The 22,546-nt window shown below is 31.7% G+C and overlaps 1 protein-coding gene across 1 annotated transcript in view; it reads right to left on the minus strand.

Moving 5' to 3' along the window:
- Tmem131 (Transmembrane protein 131) overlaps positions 1-22,546 on the minus strand; it is a 191,871-nt gene that overhangs the window by 59,475 nt on the left and 109,850 nt on the right. The window contains exons 11-18 of the mRNA XM_076492169.1: positions 20,095-20,203; positions 18,715-18,820; positions 18,072-18,231; positions 16,353-16,523; positions 15,549-15,653; positions 8,473-8,592; positions 6,893-6,997; positions 1,398-1,478 (exon numbers count right to left, since the gene is read on the minus strand). Coding sequence (XP_076348284.1) covers positions 1,398-1,478; positions 6,893-6,997; positions 8,473-8,592; positions 15,549-15,653; positions 16,353-16,523; positions 18,072-18,231; positions 18,715-18,820; positions 20,095-20,203 — 957 coding nt within the window. The remainder of the gene's footprint in view (positions 1-1,397; positions 1,479-6,892; positions 6,998-8,472; positions 8,593-15,548; positions 15,654-16,352; positions 16,524-18,071; positions 18,232-18,714; positions 18,821-20,094; positions 20,204-22,546) is intronic.

Consider the following 22,546-nt stretch of genomic DNA (forward strand, 5'->3'; position numbering starts at 1 on the left):
AGTTCTTCATGGAGAGCAAACGTCAGAATGTGGACTTCTTGAGCAATGAGAACTGGCTGAATGACTTAGCATTCCTCACAGACATTACACAGCATCTGTCTGATTTAAACTTAAAACTACAAGGGAAAAGTCAACTTGTGAATAAGTTGTTTGAGCATATTTGTGCTTTTGAGAAGAAATTGGAACTTTTCCAGGTTCAGTTGAGAAGAGCCATATTGACCCATTTTACATGTCTTGCAACCAGGAAACTGGAATTTCCTAATCTGGATTGCACCAAATATGGAACCAGTGTACAAAAGCTGCGTGATGAGTTTGCAAACAGATTTCCAGATTTCAGACAAACTGAAATTAGATTGAAATTGTTCGCTCAACCTTTTGATTTGGCAGTGGAAGACAGTCCTGATGATTGCCAAATGGAACTCATTGAACTGCAGGCTGACATGGACACTAAAAGGAAATTCTCTGAAAACAGTTTGCTAGACTTTACAAACTCTGTGTACGTGAAAAGTTTCCCAATTTGTCCCGTCATGCACAAAGAATTGCCTCCCTTTTTGGTAGCACCTACTGCTGTGAGCAATTTTTCTCCAAAATGAAGCTCATCAAAACCAAATGTAGAAGTCAGCTGACTGATGAACATTTGACCAGTCAGTTAAGAGTGGCAACCACTTCTGTCAAAGCTGATATTGACAAGCTCTGCAAGGACTCTAAATTTCAAGTGTCGCACTAAAATGATCACTCATGCAAAAATTATAAAATATTATTGCTTGCATTTTGAGAATTTTTTAAATTTATTGTGCATGTACACGAATAAGATTGTTTTTTAAGTGGCCCCGCTTGATTGATGAAGTTGGTTATATGGCCCACCGACGAAAAATGTTGCACACCCCTGATTTAGATCTTTCTTCCATTGGTGATTACAAAGTCAATCAAATTGACCAACCTTATATAAAGTTTGTGTAGAGAAAATAAGAGACAAAAGATGAAATATAACTGAAAAAAAAGGTTTGAAATTTATTTAGGAGGTTTAAAATATTACACAAATAAAATCTGAGATTTTTGAGATGAAGTAAATGACTAAATGATGGTCTCACTAAATCCATCCATTAAAAATTGTCCTTAAGCCTTAAACAGCAGGAATGTTGTAGGTAGCAGCATCAATGGATGATGGCTACTGTTTAAGGGTTAACTACATGAAATTTAATGCTATATACAAAATTAATATATTCTATGTATGTACCAAAAATGTGTCAAAACTGACAATCTTTGGATCATTAGAACCTAAAATCCTCTACAGCACACACTGCATTGTTCAGTGTACTGCACTCTTAAGTTCTATTATTTAATTTTAAAATATTAAAGATAATGTAATATGTGGCGTGAAAGAAAATAGAACTTACCGGAAATGCATTGTTAAATACAATATTATCTGCTCTTAAGCTTCCTCTCGCTGTTCTTAAAGTAAACTGCACCTTTAGAACCTGCAAAAAAATAAACTATGTGTTTATTTTATAGCAATAAAGAAATAAATAAAATGGAACACATACACTATCAAAGCATACACCTTATAGTATGGAAGTTAAAAGACAAACAGCTACTGTTTATATACTTAAAAAATCTCCAACTCTTGTTATTAATTTTTACATTTCCAAGAAACACGTTAGGTATCATAGCATCTTCATAAATTAAAGTATATCAAAATAAAACATATTAACTGATAGCTACTTATGTAACCCTAATATTTTCAGGTAGAGTTTAGGAACTTGTAACAAAAACTGATAACTACTTTACAAAAAAGTAAAGGCAGAGAAAAAAACAAAACAACAACAACATTAAACACAGCCTAAACATCATTTACTGCATGTCATAAGATTTTGTTACTCATATTCAAAATTGTATTAATTAATTTTTGTTTAAGTTATATCAATAAGTATAGCATAAAAATGTAACTAATAATCCATATCTTAATGGTATATAAGTTTTAGGTTCTTAATTTTATAAACCAATATTTTAAAAAATCCTGAATTTCCTCCAGTGTGAGAAATGTGACATTTTATCTCAGCACCCCCTCTTCTTATTTTATTCTCCACCCACCTAATAAATGCAAAATTTATCATGCATTACTAACTATAAAAGAATCATTGCTCAGACAAACCTAATTTTTTATAGCCTTCAATATTGTTTGATCACAGACCCATCAAATATAAAATCATTCCTCTCTTGCCACACCAATCTGTTAGGATTTGTTGATACTTCTCTCTTACATTTAATTCTATTAAATGTATAACCAATAAAAAGATAAGGATTTTATCTATAAAATGACGTGTTATATCACATTGTTTTCTGGATGGAGAATTGTTAGTTTGTTTATTAATACAAGCTTCATTCTCTAAGGAACAATAACCACTAGCCTCAATGAATTTGTAATAACAGCTTTTGTCCCATAGTCAGAAAGTCAAAAAAATTGTGATAGTTAAGGGAAATTGTTTGCTTTATTCTATGTTTTTTCATTATTTAATTAAATAACAATTATTTAGTGCATTACTACTATCAGTACAAAAAAATAGTGTTAAGTGTCCTTAAAGGTCAACAGTAAAATAATAATAATAATAAAAGATTTGGGTTAACAATTGTTGTCCATGTTCATTCTTTTTATTACTATTATAAAAGTAACCAAAATGTAAAAATAGGGATCTCTTGATGTTAGTCAAGGTTAGACTAGATAAAATAAATAATGACAACATTATAAAAATGTTTCATGAGGCATGCATGCAAGCAGTTCATGGGTATTGTAATTCAGCACCATAATGTGAGCTTCATATTCCCCAAGTGATTTATAACTTATAATGGCACAAACAGTAGTTAGACATGGTTCAAATGTAAATAAAACAATAAACTTTAAGTAGGAAACAGATGACTACAAACCAAGTTGACCATTATGCAGATCTGAACTGTACATTCATTCAAATAAAATAAATCAACAAGTAAATGAAGATGATTCGTGTCAACAATCACACAGCAGCTTCTCGGTTAAGATAAAAATGTGCTCATGCATGTGAGGTTTGGATATAAGTTGTTTTTGCCTGACATGCTCAGTTGAGGTGGTGATACCAATTTGAGCAGGTGTGCATTTCTCTTCTGCTATGCTTCGATTTTATTGTGACCAGTAGTGCGAATCATTTTTAATGCATCTTAAGATAAGACTCCAACATAAAAATGAAACAAATTACAAGTGTCTTTTCACCTCCTGTGAATAAGGAGGATAGAAGAAGAGAGGAAGTGACCAATAAACAGGAATAACAGAGTCAGTGACAGTTTGTGTTCCTGGTGCAGCTGGTATTTATGAGCTATCTGACATTGACTGGCCTTGCTGCTGGACAGCAGATAAAAAAAAAATGATTTTTTCAAGAATTGGCTGAATATTAGAAATAAGAAACTTGTCCGTACACTATGCCATAAAAGGAACTTTTCAGTGAGCAAATGAAAACAGGAATAAAAAAATCTTAAAGAATGAGCCAACAGCAATAAAATAACTTATTTTGGGGATAGCCAACAGCAAAAGGAAACTGCAGAACATAAAGCTGTGATAAAATTGGTGGCTGAAGCTGAAAAAGAGATAACTGAAAACATGTGTTTATGAATAAGTGATTGCTACATGAATTTTTCACATAGCATGTGAGGTAGCAGAGGAAAACTAATCATTTTAAAATTGTGAATTTGAAATAAGAATCACAAGAACTACATGGAATTCACATGAACCATATCCTTCATTCAACAAATGCATGCATTAACAATATAAATCACATTAGCAATGAAAGGAAAAAGACAAACTAATTAATTCAGTTTCTAAACTGAAAAGTAGAATTTCATTAATAACTGATGAGTCAACTTCTTTGTGTAGAAAATCTACCTTAATATTGTATGTTCCAATCTGTGTCCTGGATAATGGAAATAACTTATTGGTAAATTTATCTTTAAGCTTGATCAAACTTGAAAATGTTACTATAAATGGAATTTCTGATTCTTTACTTGATTAGGAATGAATGAAAACTACATGAAAAGCTATTTACTTTGTGTGGCATGTGATGGTCCATCCGTGATGTCGGAGAGTAAACATGGAGTCAAGAAATTGATGAAAGATGAATTTCTTTCTGCAATTCTGTGGAACTATGTTAATCACAGGTTAAAATTTTCAGATAAAGTAAAATCAGTCTTGATAATCAACAGATTTAAAGCATTTATTGATAAACTTTATCTTGTATCAAGTGTCACCTAGAAACAGCAGAGAACTGAAAGTGTGCATAAACGTCCTAGAAACTCAACTCTTAAAACCTGACTGAATTTTAACAACTTAATGGATGAACTCAAGTTTCCAGTCATTTTCAACTGTTTGAGAAAACTGTGAAACATTAGTGCAACAGTTTGAAGAATTGAAATATGATTTAACAAGAGATTAAAAAAAACGCAAAAAACCAATGTGCATATGAGGGCTTATTCCAAACACAGAATTTTTATTGGATCTAGAATTGATGTGTGATGCTTTCCAAAAAGTATCTCAATGGACTTTGGACTTACAAGAGCATGATATACACTTGTTCAAGGTGGATCAAAAGATAAAAGCTCTTGTACAAGTTTTAGATGAAACACAAATGATTCCAGGTCCATATTATAAAAGTGTCACCAAGTCTTTACTTCCAAGAAACTTCACATCACAACAAAGATTGTAAAAAGGATCCTCCAATTAATCCAGAAGTTTTTTACTGAGTCTTCACAAAAAACAATAGAAAATAGGTTGCTTGATAGTAAAAACAGCACAGTGTGCACACATGCTTAATAAGGAACACTGGCCTGAAAACATTGATGCTCATTTGACCTTTGATGAGATGGAAATATGATTTCAGGTAACTCAAAGAGGTACGATCTGTGAATTTATATCAGTTTTTGAATAAAGAAATTGTGGCATTTGAAAACAATAAGTACTATTTCCACTTCTTCCAGTGAATGTGAACAAGGGTTTTCACAGATAAATTCAATTTACATCCCAACCAGAGCTTTGTTGATAACAAAAACCATTTGTTCATTTCCATGCTTTGACCAAAATATGCAAAGAGTCATGACTGCATTGACAATTACACTCAGCAGTAGACACCAAAAGCAAGGAATGAGGTTGGGATTCTGCGTCAGATGAGAACATAATTAAAATTTGGAATTTTCAATAAAAGCTCAACTCTGTATGTTTTCATCTCTTAATTTCTTACATAGTAGTACTAACACTTTTTTTTTTAAATAAAAAAGTGCTGTAAACAAGTATTTAGTTAACTTTAATCCTCTGGATACAGGTAGGAAAAGTGAACATATCATAATCTTTTTTTTTAGAATTACATTCAAAATTTACTTAAAACAACTTTATAACCAATGTGTATCGAACTTAATATCAAAATATACTCCACAACTGAAATTTTAATGCCATTTAAATTTTAATTTCTTAATTTGAAAATTAATATTTAAATAAGTTGTAAGTTTTCACTTTTCTTTATTAGAGGGTACTTGTTCATTCTAAATTACACAATATATATATATATTTAAGCACCTAAGTTTTAATATTTTCACAACAGGTAGGTCAAAATGCACATCTCACAACACTTTACACAGTTACATTCAAAATTCAATTAAACTACTTTATTAACAATGTATGCAAATAAATTTGGCATCAAAACATAGTTAATATGAAATTTTGATATAAGCGTTAAGTGATAAAATTAAGAAATCTTCATTAGAGAATCTGTTCTTTAAGTATTTTCCCTTCTCATAAGTTACCAATTATAATGTAGATATCACTTAAGAAAAGTCTAAAATTTTACAGTCTTCAATTCTATTTGTTTACAGAGTCATAAACTACACAATCAGGCTCAGTTTCCATGCCTACACTCTCTCTTTCACAATTTGTAATTCTATCTGACATATCATTAATGACCAAGACAAAAAAAACAGTTTTAAATTTTCAAAAATGATGCACAAAGCTTTCAGTTAAAAGCTTAACTTGCAGTGTTCAAATCAAGCAACAAACAGAAATAAGTTAAACTCCTTCCTGTCTTAAATAGAAAGCCAGTTAAATTATAAGATGTTCTTTGCTTTGTGTGTGTTATTATTCTCTGTTATTAAAAGTATTATTTAAGTAAGTAAAAATTTGTGTACTTAGTATTGTCTTTATCAAAAAGTAGACTTAAATTACTTTAGCAATTGACAAAAAATAACAAAAACAAGAGGTTAAAAGTAAATACTGTATTACCTGTTTTACAGGTTATTTTTATCTACTGTTATAAAAGTAAATTAAAATGTAAAAATTAGAAACTTATTAGATTAGATACCAAAAAATAACTTCTTCAAAAGGTATACATGCTCATGAACAGCTCATGTGTTAAATCATTCAATACAAAACTGTAAAGTATGTATTTACCTAATAACTTAAAACTTGTGTGGTAGGATTATTAGTTAGATATAGGTGAAATGGTAATGAAGCAATAAATAAACAGTTATTGTTGTCTATTACACTTTGTAGTAATTAGAAAGAAAAGGACAATGTCAATTCATTTCATATTTTTCATGATGGTTACAAGGTTATGGTATGTATAGCTTCATAGTTAAATTGTCATTAAATTGACAGCGAAAAGTGGCTGAACCTGTATACAAATAATTAACAGAAAAAAAAAGATGCAATAAATATAGAATTTCCTTTATTAACTATTTTTAAGGGAGTATTTTGCTAACTTCCTCTTCTATGTGGATTTTAAAGCCTGTTACACAACTTTAAAATTGTCACTGTTGTAAGTGATATGTAGCTATTTGTTTTAACAATAATGAAAAATATAAGGTGACAATGAAACATAAACTGTACCTCGTACTGGGTTTCAACAAATGCTTCTCCGACAAAGACCCCCTCTTCACTTGGAGCAGTGACTCCGACACGAAATATGGCATAATGATGGGGTCTGAGTATTAACTGCAAGAAGATGTAGCACTTTTTGATATTATGCAGTTAAAAATACGCAAAACAATATTTGCTTTGCTATAAATTAAATTTTTCTATCCTATTAGTTACCATACAGAGTCATATTTCCACATATAATTTACCATAAATCGATTATTAATAAGCAAACAAAGAGAATCGAAAAACAAAACAATAAAACTTATTAAAAAAATAACTTAAACGCCTGTTTCAGGGGGTGCACATCTTAACCCCCTGACAATCAGCTATGCTTGCCAAGCATTTTGTGAATCATTCATAAGATGCACTGGTAAGTCTTGCAAAAATTTGATTTTTTAAGATTTGACAAAACATGACAAAATAGTAAACCCCAACTAATTCTTTTCATTAACACAAATATCAGGGGGTAACCATAAATGTCAAAAACCATGAAAGCCTTATCAAACATTTTTATATGGGATTTACAAGAATTTTGGGTATACTTTTGAAAAATCATACTTGGAAAAGCATTTAATATAAACTTACATGATGTGTTCCATGAAGAATAATAGTTTGTTGTTTTTTTAATAGCAAATACAATCACTATACTTCACCTAAATTATGTATAAAAGATTCAGTCTGCACCCAACCTCACAATCAGTGTTTTTCAATACCGATGAGTAGCCTTGTTGAATACCTTGATAGCCTTTATTCTTACTTGCAACTTTACTGGTGTAAGCCACGTTTTTTATAAAGTTCCATAAAAAACATCTATACGTTGTAATGTCCAATGAATGTGAAGCTGATCAGATCTCCCTGAACAATAAAATTCCAAATGTTTCATTAAGTGTGTTGCAAATGCTAAGGCTCTAATATAGCATGTTAGGCTGTAAAGTTTCCAACTGTGACAAAACAAAATTCTGCATGTGTCTACAGGTTAAGTTTATGCTGGCACAAAAAAATTGTTTCATATAAAATAATCTTGTTCAAGATCCAACTGTCAGCTTTCAACTCATCGAATATTTCCACTACATAGTCTTAATAGTTTTCATGATCATCTGGCAAAAAGAGACACTAAAATTTGGACTTGGTAAAAATACAGTTTCATTTGACAATGTAATCCATGATGCACAGTTGAAATGAGGGGGAGGGATCTTCAGTTCCACAGATACTTCTCATAAAGACTTAGATGAGCTTCTTTTGAAATGCCTTCTGCATACAGCCAACAACTGTCTCTTTCTATAGTCTAATAGGATACTGGTTTGCATAAGATACTTCCTGGCATTTTAAATGAAACCATTTTTAAATTACATACAGGCAAATCTCATTACTAACATCATAAACAATTCTTCTAGTCCTGTGTAGGAGATTCAAACTTAGAAAAGTCACAGCACATATTTCACTTTTTCTTGTGTACTTTCAGACCGAAAACTTACCCTTCTAGGACACCTAACAAATTCTATTTATGCTCTAAAAACTGTTCTTATAGCAAAATATTAATTGTTACTTACACTTTTTGTCATATCAGAAAAATTGTACCTCCTAGCTAAAGTGCTTGCATTTCCCTTCTCTAGTCCCACAAGCTCTAAATACGTTTTGGTCATATTAGAACCCCAATGCTTCAGATTTACCTAGGAAAAATATAAAGTAAAATGTATATGTATGATGAATTTTTTAAATTTCTTTTTCAGACAAAAAATTCTGTTATAAATGTTTCTCATAAGAATGCTAAGATTAAGTGCTTACATTCTTAAACCAAATATACAATTTGACCTTGAATATCTAGATTTGTTTCTTAACCAAGATTTGCAACAAAGAAGTAATCAAATAACTACTTTCCATTACCTTAATCAAACCACTATTTTACATAAGCAAATATGACTGAATAATATTTCAATGAAGTAACATTACTGAATTTTTATATGGTTTTGTTTTCACCCATGAACTAGAACTGGATATCTCATTAATCCTTTCTAGACCAGAAAGGTGTCACTGATATCTCAGTTTTAACTCTACACAGAAAATACTTAAACAAGTTTTAAGAAATTTAATACAAACTTTCTAAATAGCATTTAGTGTTTGGTTAAAAAAATTTATATAATTTGATTTGGTATTTCTATATCTTTTTTACTGTAGAAATATCCTAAATTTTGTTTTGAGACGATGTAAAATGTTAAATCACCTCCTTTCATCTTAGAATTGAATTTGTTTTCATTAATGAAATAAATATTCCACCTTGTTTACCCAGTCAGTCTATAAACTTTATTTTAGTGCATGATACAACCACTACTTCTTACAAAATAATGCAAAAGCTGACAAAAATTTATCAGTGATGATGGGCCTCACTTTTCAAAATCATACCACTTTGTGATGATGAGAAACTCACTCGAAGTAAAATGTATCTCAAGATGGCTGATGTGGGTATTAAAATTTTATTAAAATAAAGTAGAGAACAATGTTTCAGTCTTCTTAGGCCATCTTCAGGTTAACAAAGAGAGAGTTTCCAACTGAACATTAGGGACAAGAGTATAAACATGTAAGGGATTGTAGGTGGCACTGTAGTTAGATGTTAGGTTATTAATTAGTATAGGTATAAAGGTGTTCCTTTATATTGATTTAATTTTGGTTTTAGTTGTTGTACAAGTAGGGCTTCTTTGATTTTGAATTTGTTTACATTTGTTTCCTTAGTATCTGGGTGTTTTCTATGGTTATGTTGTGTTTATTTGATTTGCAGTGTTCAAAAACGTGTGAAGGTGTTTTTTTGTGTTCACCAGTTACAGCCAACATTTTTATCACACAGACTGAATCTCAAGCGATCATTTCAGCTTTACATCCACCACTATATTGGTACAGATATGTTGATCATACAATTGCTGAATTCACATCCACAGAATACACACTTAGTTTTTTCAATCATGTTAACTCAATACACTCCAACATTAAGTTCTTCTGTGAACAGGAAAAGACTAACCAAATAGCATTTCTTAACCTCAAAATCACTAGAACTGATACACAATTCAAATCAGTAATCCACAGAAAAATCACCCATCTGGATTATACATTCCCTGGGACTCAGTACATGAAAGAAAACAAAAACTCAACATATTAAGAAACCAAATAAACACAACCACAAAACTATGTTCACCTGATAAAATTAACGATGAAATAAACAAAATAAAACAACACTTCATCAACATCAACAAATTTCCTCAAAAAACCCTGGAAAAAATTAAATGCACACACCTAGACCAACAACAAACAAACAGTAATAAATCCCAAGACACAACAAACTACAAAATATTATATTGCTGTGTACCACATGTTCCCGATATCAGCGAAAAAATAACCAACATTTGGAAAAAAACTTATAACAAAACACAATATTCCAATAAACACCAAATTTATTCAAAACCCAAGTACAAAACTAAAGTCCATACTATGTAAAAACTACACTGACAAACACGACACCAACATAATTTATAAAATACAATGCAACAACTACCACAACTTCTATATTGGAGAAAAACAGAAAAATGAAAAGCAAATTCAAAAGACAAACACCTTCACATGTTTATGAACACTCCAAATCAAATAAATACAACATATACATAGAAAACACCCAGGTAACCAAGTAGGGAAACAAATGTAAACTAATGCAAAATCAAAAAAGCCCTACTTATACAGCAATTAAAACCAAAATTAAACCAATATAAAGGAACACCTTTCTACCTCTACTAATTAATAACCTAACATCCACCTGCAACGCCCCTACAATCCAGTACCCATTTTACTCTCCTCCCTAAGACGTGCACAGCAACAGTCAGTCACAAGCTCTCTTTGTTAACCTGAAGATGACCTAGAAAGGTTGAAACGTTGTTCTCTACTTTATTTTAATAAAAGTTTTAATACTCATACCAGCCATCTCAAGATACAACTCATACCAATGTTACCTTTCTTAAGAACACTATTGTGATTTTGCAAAGTATTTATTCTTGATCAAAATTAATTCATGTGTAATAAACATTTTTTTACAATAAATAATGAATTAATTTATTTGTGTGTGTTGAATACGATAAAACATTAGGTTGTTCAAAAAATAATGGCAATATAAATTTTTAACAGTAATAAGAAATATAATAATTCAAAAGCAACTTTATTAATCAAAATAGGAACCTAATGAATCCGTACACTTTTGCCAATGAGAAACAAGATTATGCCATGACAATAAAAGTCCTAAAACTCAAAAAAATTCATTAAAGCCATCTCTGCTGCCATCTTTTGTCCTGTAAAAATTTGTCCAAATGCTTTAAAAAGTGGTAGTTTGTGAGCAACAGGCCTGAAGAGTCAAGAGGATAAGGCAATGTTTTTAGCCCATTTCACTCAGCTTTTGCAGTGTTATTTCAGCAATATGTAGATGAGCATTGTAATGAAGCAAGATTGGTGCTCTTTGATTGACTAATGCTTGCATTTTTTTAGTGCAATTTTTTTCTAATTCTTAACAGTAAACATCGACAGCAATATTCTAACCCTGGTTGAGCAAGCTGTAAAGGTTAACACTGGCCACAGACCACTATACAGAGGCCATAATCTTATGTCGGTGCAACTTTGGCTTTGGAAAATGTTTTGGAGCCTTATCATGGTTGAGCCATTTCACAAATCACTTTCCGTTGTCGAAAAAAAGATCCACTTTTTGTCGCACATGACAATTCAATCAAGAAATGGGTCATTTATGTTGCACGAAATTAGCATAGAACACATTCCAAAATGGCGATTTTTTTTCTGATTTTCGTCGAGTTTGTGTGAAACCCACTTATCAAATTGTTTTTCTCTTTTCCAATTTGCTCAAGATGGTCCAAAATTGTGGTAATGCCAACATCCAATCTTTGTACCATTTCTTTAACAGTTTGCTCTTGGTTGTTTTAAACAGCAGAAGGATGTCCCCTGTCCTCCTTACCTTCAAGACTCACACATCTCCTTTATGAAACTTTTGGAGTCAATGCTGTACTGTACTTTTAGAGGTGGTTGTGATGCAGTATGACCAAGTGTGAATTCATGCAAAAAATTTTCATGCACAACTTTTTTTTTATCATAAATTTTAAGAGTTTGATAAATTGGAAATGAAGTTTTAGAAAAGAATAAAAGCACTAATGAATAGAAAAAATCTTTAGTTTTCAATGGTATATGTGAAGTCATAAAAAGACAGGTTTCTTATTCCTATAAATAACTCAAATATTAGTATGAATATCTGCCATTATTTTTCAAACAACCTAATATTAGCAATAATATTTAGTGAAATAAGACTTGTCAATAGTATGTCACGACTAACTGTACTTGCTAAATCTAACTACATTTGCCTGTTATTTTATCACAGAAAATTATTCCTGTAGCTTTCAAACAAATGTAATTTAGGCAGCATAAAAATATTATCAACATAGAAAGAATATTAAATTACATTGTAAAAAAAACAACAACAAACAACTTCCTGGCTGTAGTTTGGTTTATCCCTAAGGGTTTGCTTCTTTGAATTTCTAGAGTAAAGTTACATTGGGCTACCTGCTGTGTCCACAACAGGAAATCAAAACTTTGGATTCCAGCATTGCAAGTCTGTAAACTTATCACTGTCTCACAACAGGACCATCCCTAAGGGAGTTTCAAATAGATAATACATTGACAAACCACAAGTTACTGTTTATATTGTGACAGAAAGGTTAGAATCTCTTCTATCAAATCATTTTTAGCCATTTTCAAAGATGATTTATAATAATAATTGTTCAGACAACATACTATAACATCCTAAAAGGGTAGTAATGAAGAACTGGAGTAAAAAACTCATTGAATAACAATTTATTAGCCAATAGCCAATATAAACCTAATTTTTGGATGAACAGAAAAAAAAAAATGTTGAACATAAATATATAAAGCCTGATTTATCATTTAATTTCCTTCTCTGGGGTTACTGACTGAGAGTGGATAAGTTTACCTCACCTGGGGTTACTGACAAGGAAGGATAAGTTCACCACCTTACCTGGAATTACTGACCAATGGTGGAGTTCACCTTACCTGGGGTTACCCTCCAAGGGTTGAGTTCATCTTACCTGGGGTTACTGATCATGGGTAGAGAGTTCCCCTTTTATGGGGTTACTGGTTAAGAATGGAGTTCTCTTTCTCTGGAGTTCCCCAAAACCACTTTAACTCAATACAAGTGATGAATTAAGTAATAGATTGGGTTTCATACTTTTAATCTCTTGAAAAGTTTGTTTGCTGAATAATTATAAGAATAAATTAATAGTATTAATGCTACATATTATTCAAACCTTACTTAAATATAGGTTTACTTTGATAAGTAAAAAAACAACTAAAAAAATCACACATATAATAAATATGTTGTTTACAAGTATGACCCCAGGTAGCCACACAGAAACAATTTGGAATATTTTATCATTTTTCTTTGTGAAATACCCTAAATAAATGTTATATGATGTTAAAATACCAATTCTAAAACATTTTTGAGTAAAATATTTTTCCAAATTGAACAGTTACATATTTTACTTAAATTCTGAAAGATCACTCTGGTCCTAATAATGGTTAAAAGGAATCAACTGGATAGCTTCTCTATTACAAGTATATATATGCATTGTGTACACAAACATACCAGAAGCCATCATTCTTTGGTCCTTATGACCCATTCCTTTAAAACTAGTGAAGTTGGACACATATATACAATTATGCAGAGAGAGCACCTAGAGGTATAAAGGGTTCACTTACACAGAAGGATGTGATAAAATTCCTCACGGGATATACCATGAAAAAGATTATTCATAAACAGTTATATGAAATCTGTTGGCAGATCTTGGAAGCAATATACAAACAAAACAGTAACACAACTATTAAGCACAATCTTACCACAAAGCATAAGAATAGCTTGATTAAAAAATGTGTTGGGGGAGACTGTCTAAAAGGCTAAGCTCCTACAGAAAATAATGAGTGGTCTATACAGGGTAGGATTACCCAACACAAAGATAAACTCTCAAGTTATGGCTGTTAAGTAAATACTTCACATGTAATAACATTTCAAAGTCAGATTATTCATACCATTCATTCTGGCTAAAATTCTGTGGAAGTTAAATTTCAATTTCTAAATGCAATTCTAGAGTACCAGTTTTCAGCAACACTGAAGTCATTCCTGTTGAGAATTTATACCACTTGCAATATTAATCTTAAGAACACAACAAAATACTTTCTTCTTTTACCTAAACTGTAAATATTTGTTGCTGCTAAGTTAGAAAAGCACAACTTCCCAAAATACTGTTTGTTTATTCTGAATTTTGTGCAAAGCTACACAAGGACTATTTGCACTAGCCGTCCCTAATTTAGCAGTGTAAAACAAGAGGGAAGGCAGCTAGTCATCACAACCCTCTGCCAACTCTTGGGCTACTCTTTTACCAACAAATAGTGAGATTGGCCATCACATTATAGCACCCCCACGGTTGAAAGGGCAAGCATGTTTGGAGTGGCAAGGATTCAAACCTGCAACCCTTGGATTACGAGTCAAGTGCCTTAACTATCTAGCCATGCCGAGGCTTCCCAAAAAGTACTGATACAACTATTAATCATCAAGTTACTATAACTGAACCCAATGTGCTTTTCAGGTAGTGATAAATATCAAAGCATCAAGAACCTGCTTTGAAATATTAAACTGAGGCATATTTGGAAAACAAAGACTGCAAATAACAGAAGACAGGAATATAGAAAAGGTTTTTCTATGTAAACAGCAGATGAAAGAAATAAGGATGGATACAAAACAGTTTCTCTCACTTGTGAATTTACACATCTCTATATAATAACTAACTTTGCTACAGAGTTTGATAAACATGTAACTGAAAACTGTATTGTTTAAACTATTTCAGCATTTTGCAGACGAAAATGTACAAATTTAGCAATTTCCAACAAAGTAGTTGTTGTTGTTTTGAATTAAGCACAAAGCTATACAAAGGGCTATCTGTGCTCTGCCCACCACGGGTATCGAAACCCAGTTTTAGCATTGTAAGTCCACAGACATACTGCTGAACCACTGGGGGGCCCAACAAAGTAGACAATGCAATTTAAATAATACAAATATGAAACGAATAGGCAAACTATTTAGCTTGGCAATGAATAAAAACCTTTTAAACGATAACATATTATAAACATCTACAACAGAAACTAACACCTTAAAGCAAAGAGTTTTAAGGATGAAACTAAAATGTTCAACTACAAGAGTGCAGATCAGTGAATTCCAAACATTTACCAAAATATTTGAAATACAGCATTAAAAGTATGTTTGTGTGTGTTTTTCTTCTAGCAAAGCCACATCAAACTATCTGCTGAGCCCACCGAGGGCATAGCTATTGTATTAATTAATGAATACTGACTTTTCTAAGCCTATTTATTTAACATGAATTTTTTATTTATACACCTATATATTTGTCACAACTCTCCTGGTAAATATCACAGTTAATGTCATAAATAACAAAATCTTTACCAATGGTTCTTTATAATATAACAAGTATCAACAAATTATTTCTTTATTTTCATTGCCAATGCTTACATCAACTGGGTTTTCATTTATCACAGCATATATCATCGTCCGCTTTTCTCCCATACTAAGAGTACCAAAGTCCAAAACACTTTGGTTTAAAGTTTGTGGTAAATACTGGAAAAAACAACAAGAAAACAGATATTTTATTATGGATTCTGCAAACTTCTAATATAATATAATAATAACAGCCACAATATGCATTACAAAAGTATACTAACTGAATAATTCGATGAATAATAAAAGTTAGTAATGAACTTGATTGAACAGTACACTGTGCAACACTGTCTGGTACAGAGTCCTAGCATATACCAGAGTAGTAACATCACATTAAGAACTGATGTGTTAACCCACTAACTACTAATTCACCAAATAAGGTACTGTCTGCCTCCAGCAGTCAAATGCAATTGTATAGTATATGATGTACAACAATTCTGAGCATGTTTAGAGCATCTACATTCAATGAGTTAATCTCTGGTTTTTGTGTTTATGTCTTTTCTCACAGCAAAGCCACATCAGGCTATCTGCTGAGTACACCGAGGGGAAACGAACCCCTGATTTTAGCGTTGTAAATCCATAGACTTACCGCTGTACCATTGGGAGACTAATCTCTGTTTGCTGCCTTTAAAGTTGTCAGTAATGGACATGTAGAGTGACTGCTGGCAATGATTCACATAATGATGATTCAAATACTTCATCACTTTGATACAAAACAAATTAAACTCACAACTAAAAAAACAAAACAAAAAGGTAAACATTTTTTGTCAATAAAAGATAAATAAATATGAAAACATTTTAAAAAGTGAATATACTCACAAGCTGAAGTCTTCCACTAAAACATAATAATGGTATATCAAAATGGGAAACATTGGTATGTAGCCTCAAGAACGTTGTAAGGTGTAAATTAGGAATAGACGGACGAAACACTAACCAAAGTAAGACTACTGCTGCTCGGGGAGTGAGAATCATAGGGCGCGAGAAATTTATCTGTCAGAATAGAAATCAATTTTTATTCTATTAGAAAGTGGTTGAAAAAAAACTTTTCATGAAATTTTTATACATTTAATTACCTTCATAAAATCCCAAACTATTTCCAATAACTACAAATATAGGTTATCTATTTTAATTACACGAGACAATGCTCTAAATATAAATACTAGTAGCTTACAAATTCTTTATCAATTGAAATGAAAAAAATTACTGAAAAAGAATTTGTTTTCAAATGTTTATGAAGTTTTCAAGAGATAATTTAAACCTCTTCAGTGCCATAGACGAGATAACTCGTCCAAGCCAATTGGTAACACAGCACCACAGACGAGTTACTTCGTTCTCAATAATACCTAACTTCAACGCTAGATGTCAGCACCATATATGCTTACAAATTGTTTCACTTTCGATCCAAAATGGTGTCACAAAAAAAGTTACAAAATGAAGAGGCATTAGAGTTGTATTGTAGCAGCTTAAATACTAGGCAGTCAACAGGTTTAAGTTTAATTAAGAAGCCTCTAGTTACTACAACAGAAACTAACACCTTAAAGCAACGAGTTTTAAGGATGAAACTAAAATGTTCAACTACAAGAGTGCAGATCAGTGAATTCCAAACATTTACCAAAATATTTGAAATACAGCATTAAAAGTATGTTTGTGTGTGTTTTTCTTCTAGCAAAGCCACATCAAACTATCTGCTGAGCCCACCGAGGGCATAGCTATTGTATTAATTAATGAATACAACGCTAGATGTCAGCACCATATATGCTTACAAATTGTTTCACTTTCGATCCAAAATGGTGTCACAAAAAAAGTTACAAAATGAAGAGGCATGAGAGTTGTATTGTAGCAGCTTAAATACTTGGCAGTCAACAGGTTTAAGTTTAATTAAGAAGCCTCTAGTTACTACACTACTGTTTTGATTCCTTAAACACTTTTAAATTGACTGATGATTTGAAAATCTTGTTAGGATCAATAGAGAAAAACCAAGTACAAAATGATTTTATAATTCACTAAAATTCTCATAAAAATGAACACAGAGAAAGCATTACAGTAGTGACACAAAACCTGTACAATCTGTCTTATAAGAGAAGTTAAAAATATATAAAACATTGTTTTGACTTAAACATTTTTCTGTATAGACTGTTTTTAGGCTTAATCGCCAAGCTGGTTCATAATTAATTCATAACTATAAATTTGTTAACTATAAATATTAAAAATTTCAGTAACACTGTTAAAATTACATCAAAATTATATGAAATAATTTCACAGTTAAGTTTGAGAAGTCAGAGGTATTAACTCAATGATTTATAGTTCAATTTTTAATCACCTTGAATACATGAAGTACATTCATGTATAAGCATTTTATTAACAAATTTTGCGATATAAGGTCTACAGAGGTAAAACGAGGCCCACTATAATAGTATGTCTATAATATTAAACTGATAAGGCTCACATTTACCTGTAGATTTAACTAATAACTCACAATTTTTTAAATACAACTTTATATGTGTGTGATGAGATATGATAAAAACAATCACTTCTTACTTTAAAATGAGGCTTAGCTTCCACTGGTAAAGAAGCATTGTATACTACTAAAGTAACATTGAAATTGTTTGTTATATTCAGAGGTCGTGTTAATGATCCACTAGCCTTTCTAGCTTGTCCCACAAAAAATCTTGTACTACTGTGATTATAAGAAAGAGACCTAGAGAAAAAAACAAAGTAAATTCATTAATACTCTTCCAACAGTAGTCAACAGAAATTTTCACTTTTACCTTTTAAAGGCAATTGTGTTCAGTCTATGTGGTAAAATAACATACATACACATTTCAAATTATTTTAATAGTATATAAAAGTGCATATAAATGCTTTGTTTCTCAGGTTCTTATTTTTCAAGTTATTTTTTCCCTAGGAATGAATTCAAAGTCAAATTAAAGGCCAAATGATTGACAATTAAATTTTTTCTTTTAACCTTAAAAATCTAAAATTTTTGTCTCATTTTTCTCCTACTCTTTGGTAAATAATTCCTTAGCCTAATCAACAAGTTATACTTTATAACTTTTTTTAATTGGCAAATTGTTTTTCTGCATACAAAATAATTTAACTCGTGGTCTCAAAATTCCACAACAAAAGCACTATTGCAGTAAATAACACAGCTTTGAAACAGAAACGACATAACTTTACATACCCTCTCAAAAGCATCACTTGATACGGGATGGTCAATTTAAATTGATTATTTTTGGCCTTTATAACAATTTTCCCTGAACACTGCTTTTGGTGAACTGCTTTGGATGCTTCAAGATGAAAACAAAACACCAACATTAGAAAAAAAACTGCATATAATCTGACACACATGTAAATATAGAATTAATTTTATCATGTGTGATAAGAAAAGTTAGTTTCTTTTTCTTTCTCCTAAATATCATATGATTAAAAAAAAAAGTGCCCAAAAAATTTTAAATAGAAATAAAGCAAAACAAAAACATAAAATTTGTCCACAAAAAATTCTACAGAATTTATTTCCACAAAACAATCTATAAATGTATATATTTGATTAAAGACGAGTTTATCTAACAATTTTGGCTGATGTTAAAACACCCTGAAATGAAGGATAGGAACATCAAACACACACAGTTTGCTTAAATTACTCTAACTGGCTTTAAAAACTGCTTTAATATAAATGTATATTTGACCCTTAAGTAGTTAATTGGAGTCAATTACTTAATAAAAGAATTCAAACTGAATATCTGTGAAATTGTGCATTTTTGTATTAAACAATTCAGAACTTGGTTTGGTTTGTTTTGAATTTTCAAGCAAAGCTACACGAGGGCTATCTGTGTCAGCCATCCCTAATTTAGCAGTGTAAGACTAGAGGGAAGGCAGCTAGCTAGTCATCACCACCCACTGCCAACTCTAGGGTTACTCTTTTACCAACATATAGTGGGATTAACTGTCACATTATAATGCACCCACAGCTGAAAAGGTAAGCATGTTTGGTTCAACGGGGATTCAAACCCACAACCCTTGGAATATAAGTCAAGTGCCTTAACCACCTGGCATTGCCGGGCCAATTCAGAACTTAATTCATGTTTTAACTTTCCTGAAGAATCCTAAAAATGACATCAATGTAGACCTTTTATTTTACAGAACATGTTCAAAGTTCTAACATAAATCTTAAAAATATAACTCAGAAATATAGTTATGTATGTACTACATCGAATAGATGGGTTAAAGGTTGTAAAATAACCTCAATGTTGTCCTGTGTACCATTTCACTCTTAAATTCGATATATTAAATTTGTATAAGAATTATAATTTATTTACACCTGTAAAAGCTTCAGGATAATAAAAACAAAAGTCAGGATACTAAATATCTCCCGAATGATTATATACTCTGCTTGTTATCTTCATAACATGGTGATTACATAACACGTGGATCCTGAGAATACAGATGTAGTGTTGAGTTTACATTCGTATTTTCACATGAATTTGAAATTTCTACTTCAAAACACAGAAAAACAGGAAATTTGACACCACAATAGTTTAAAACTGAATAAAAGTCAACTTACGTATAAATGTCACTGATGCAACTTTTGTACTTTTCACAGTATCAGGTGGAACTTTAATGGGAGAAAATTTCATTTCTATTGCCTCATTCACTGGAGTTGCAATCACATTCTGAGCAAAGCACATAACAAGTCTCAATCAAAGACAAAAAAAGCAACTGATATCACCCTGAATTCCAGTTAAAAATGAAAGTAACAGAGGTCAAAATAAATCTCTATGAAAAAAAATAAATGGAAAATGCAACAAAATCAGTTTGTATTTTACATAAAAATTTTTAAAATTTATTAATACTTAACTGAAGTAACTTATTCAAGTGTGACAATTTTGATTTAGAGCTCACCTATATTTATATATGATTAAAATTTAAAAAAATTCACAAAGTTTCTATAAACCTTCCCATCTCAATATTGTTACATTAAAAAAATACATAAATGAAGTAAATAATTATTGTTTATAAACTAAAAAACAATATATGTTTTATGAAATTATAATAATATAATTTTCCCTACATATAAAAAGCATTACAGAATTACCCAAAAACATTCAATGCTGGATTTCAAATATACAATTAATTCTTGAAATATTAATGTTTGTTGTTGAACAATAAACATGCATTTTAAAAAAAAAATTTCTATACTGTATTTGTAAATATGTGTCCTTAAATGTCAAAACATGTTGTGCAAAACACTTGGTTATTGGTAATGAATAAAAATAAATTTGATTTCAAATAAAGTCAAGAGTTTCAAAAGTTAAATTTTCCTAAATTGAAAACTTATTTCCAATAGAAACTTTCCTCTCTCACCTAACAACTTTGCTTAATTAATATTGCCCTCTATCATCGAAAATTTCCAATGCTTACCACTAACCTTCCACCTCTCACTGCTGCATATTTTCATGTAAATGACTATGCAGTAGTTCTCCACCAACGGGAGTGTGACACAACCTCTATTATAGCCAGCACCCTCTCCACACTTGCATTTGTTAATCACTTAGAGATTGGTTAGAAGATCAACACCCACCACATATCACCAAAAGTAGGGAGGATGGGTGGGAAACGTGACAGGAAAATGATAACTACTTCGATAGGATCTCTTACATCCACTCACAAAAGAGACAGAATCAAACACTGAACTGGTAAAGGGCCAAAGAAAACATCACATCTCATGGTAGACTGCACCACATTGTTTCAGGTATACTTTAAACTCTTTTACGATTTTGTTGTGAATATAAAATGCAGAAAATACGAAGGAATCCGATAAAACACATTATTAATTAATGGATATCAAGTGAGTAAGATGAGACAGACTCTAGTGGTAGTTCTATCTCATCCAACACCTAGCTGTATCTGGAATTGATGGCAATCAGATGACAGCAGGATCAAATTCCAAGAGAACAGTGTAGAGGGCTAGTTGGCTTGGTTCAATTTCTACCAAGACCCATGGGTCGGATAGCAGATAGAGAGATCAATGGCTGCAAAATACTGACTAGATGCTTGAAAATAAGTACAAGAACCAGTACTGAAGAGAGAAATGTTATGATCTGAGAGCATATGCTCAATAGAATAATCCCTTCAATCAATATCAGCACCACTTGAGGAGTTGTATCCATTCAAGTCTTCCAGAATTAAAATGGGAGACAGCAACTGTTCAGTCAGAGCATCAAGGTCAGAGTGATCATAAGTATCTCCAGGAGACAGGCAGAGACAGCAAATAGTGATGGTATGACCGAAAGAGACACAGATGGCTACAGCTTCCAAGGGTGTATCAAGTGGCAAAGAAGAGTGGGCACACCTTGGTCAACCAGCAGTGTCACCCAACAATGCACTCATCCATCACACAACCTGTCATTCCAGTATAAAGAAAACTGCCAAAATGTGACTGCATTGGCAGTTTTCAGAAATGGTTCCTGTAAGGAAAAATGCAGAAGATGATGGGAATCAATCAAGATCTTAATTTCATCCAGATTAGAATGAAAATCTTGAAAGTTCCACTGTATCAAAGTTGCCATTTTTTCTCAGGTGGAGGAGAAGTGGGTGAGCAACCCTTTGGTTTAGGACCATGCCCTTTTTTTTTTTCCTATTAAAAGGAGGTCCTGCCTTGGATCACATGGGCAGGTAGATGTCAGTTTATGTAAATTTTAACTGAGAGCATGAACAAATAGCCATTCTACATCTTGGGGACAAAGAAAATGAACCTGGGTAGGCATGGGAAGCAATGGTGGAGACAGAGATAGGAGTAGGCATTGACTTGTCAACTCAATTATCCATCGAGATGAAGAGACCCTTCACATGGCATAAAAAAAAACTCTAACTGAGGTACAGAGTGTACAGTCTGCATACCCACAGTAGTAGTAGATCACAGTAAAGCACCACATGTCCAAGATGAAGTAGGGAACAGCAACTTTCAAGCTTCCTGATAACAAATATTATGAACTGTTCCTAAATGCTGTATCTCT

The sequence above is a fragment of the Tachypleus tridentatus genome, chromosome 3 (assembly GCF_004210375.1).
Source record: "Tachypleus tridentatus isolate NWPU-2018 chromosome 3, ASM421037v1, whole genome shotgun sequence".
Taxonomy (NCBI): domain Eukaryota; kingdom Metazoa; phylum Arthropoda; class Merostomata; order Xiphosura; family Limulidae; genus Tachypleus; species Tachypleus tridentatus.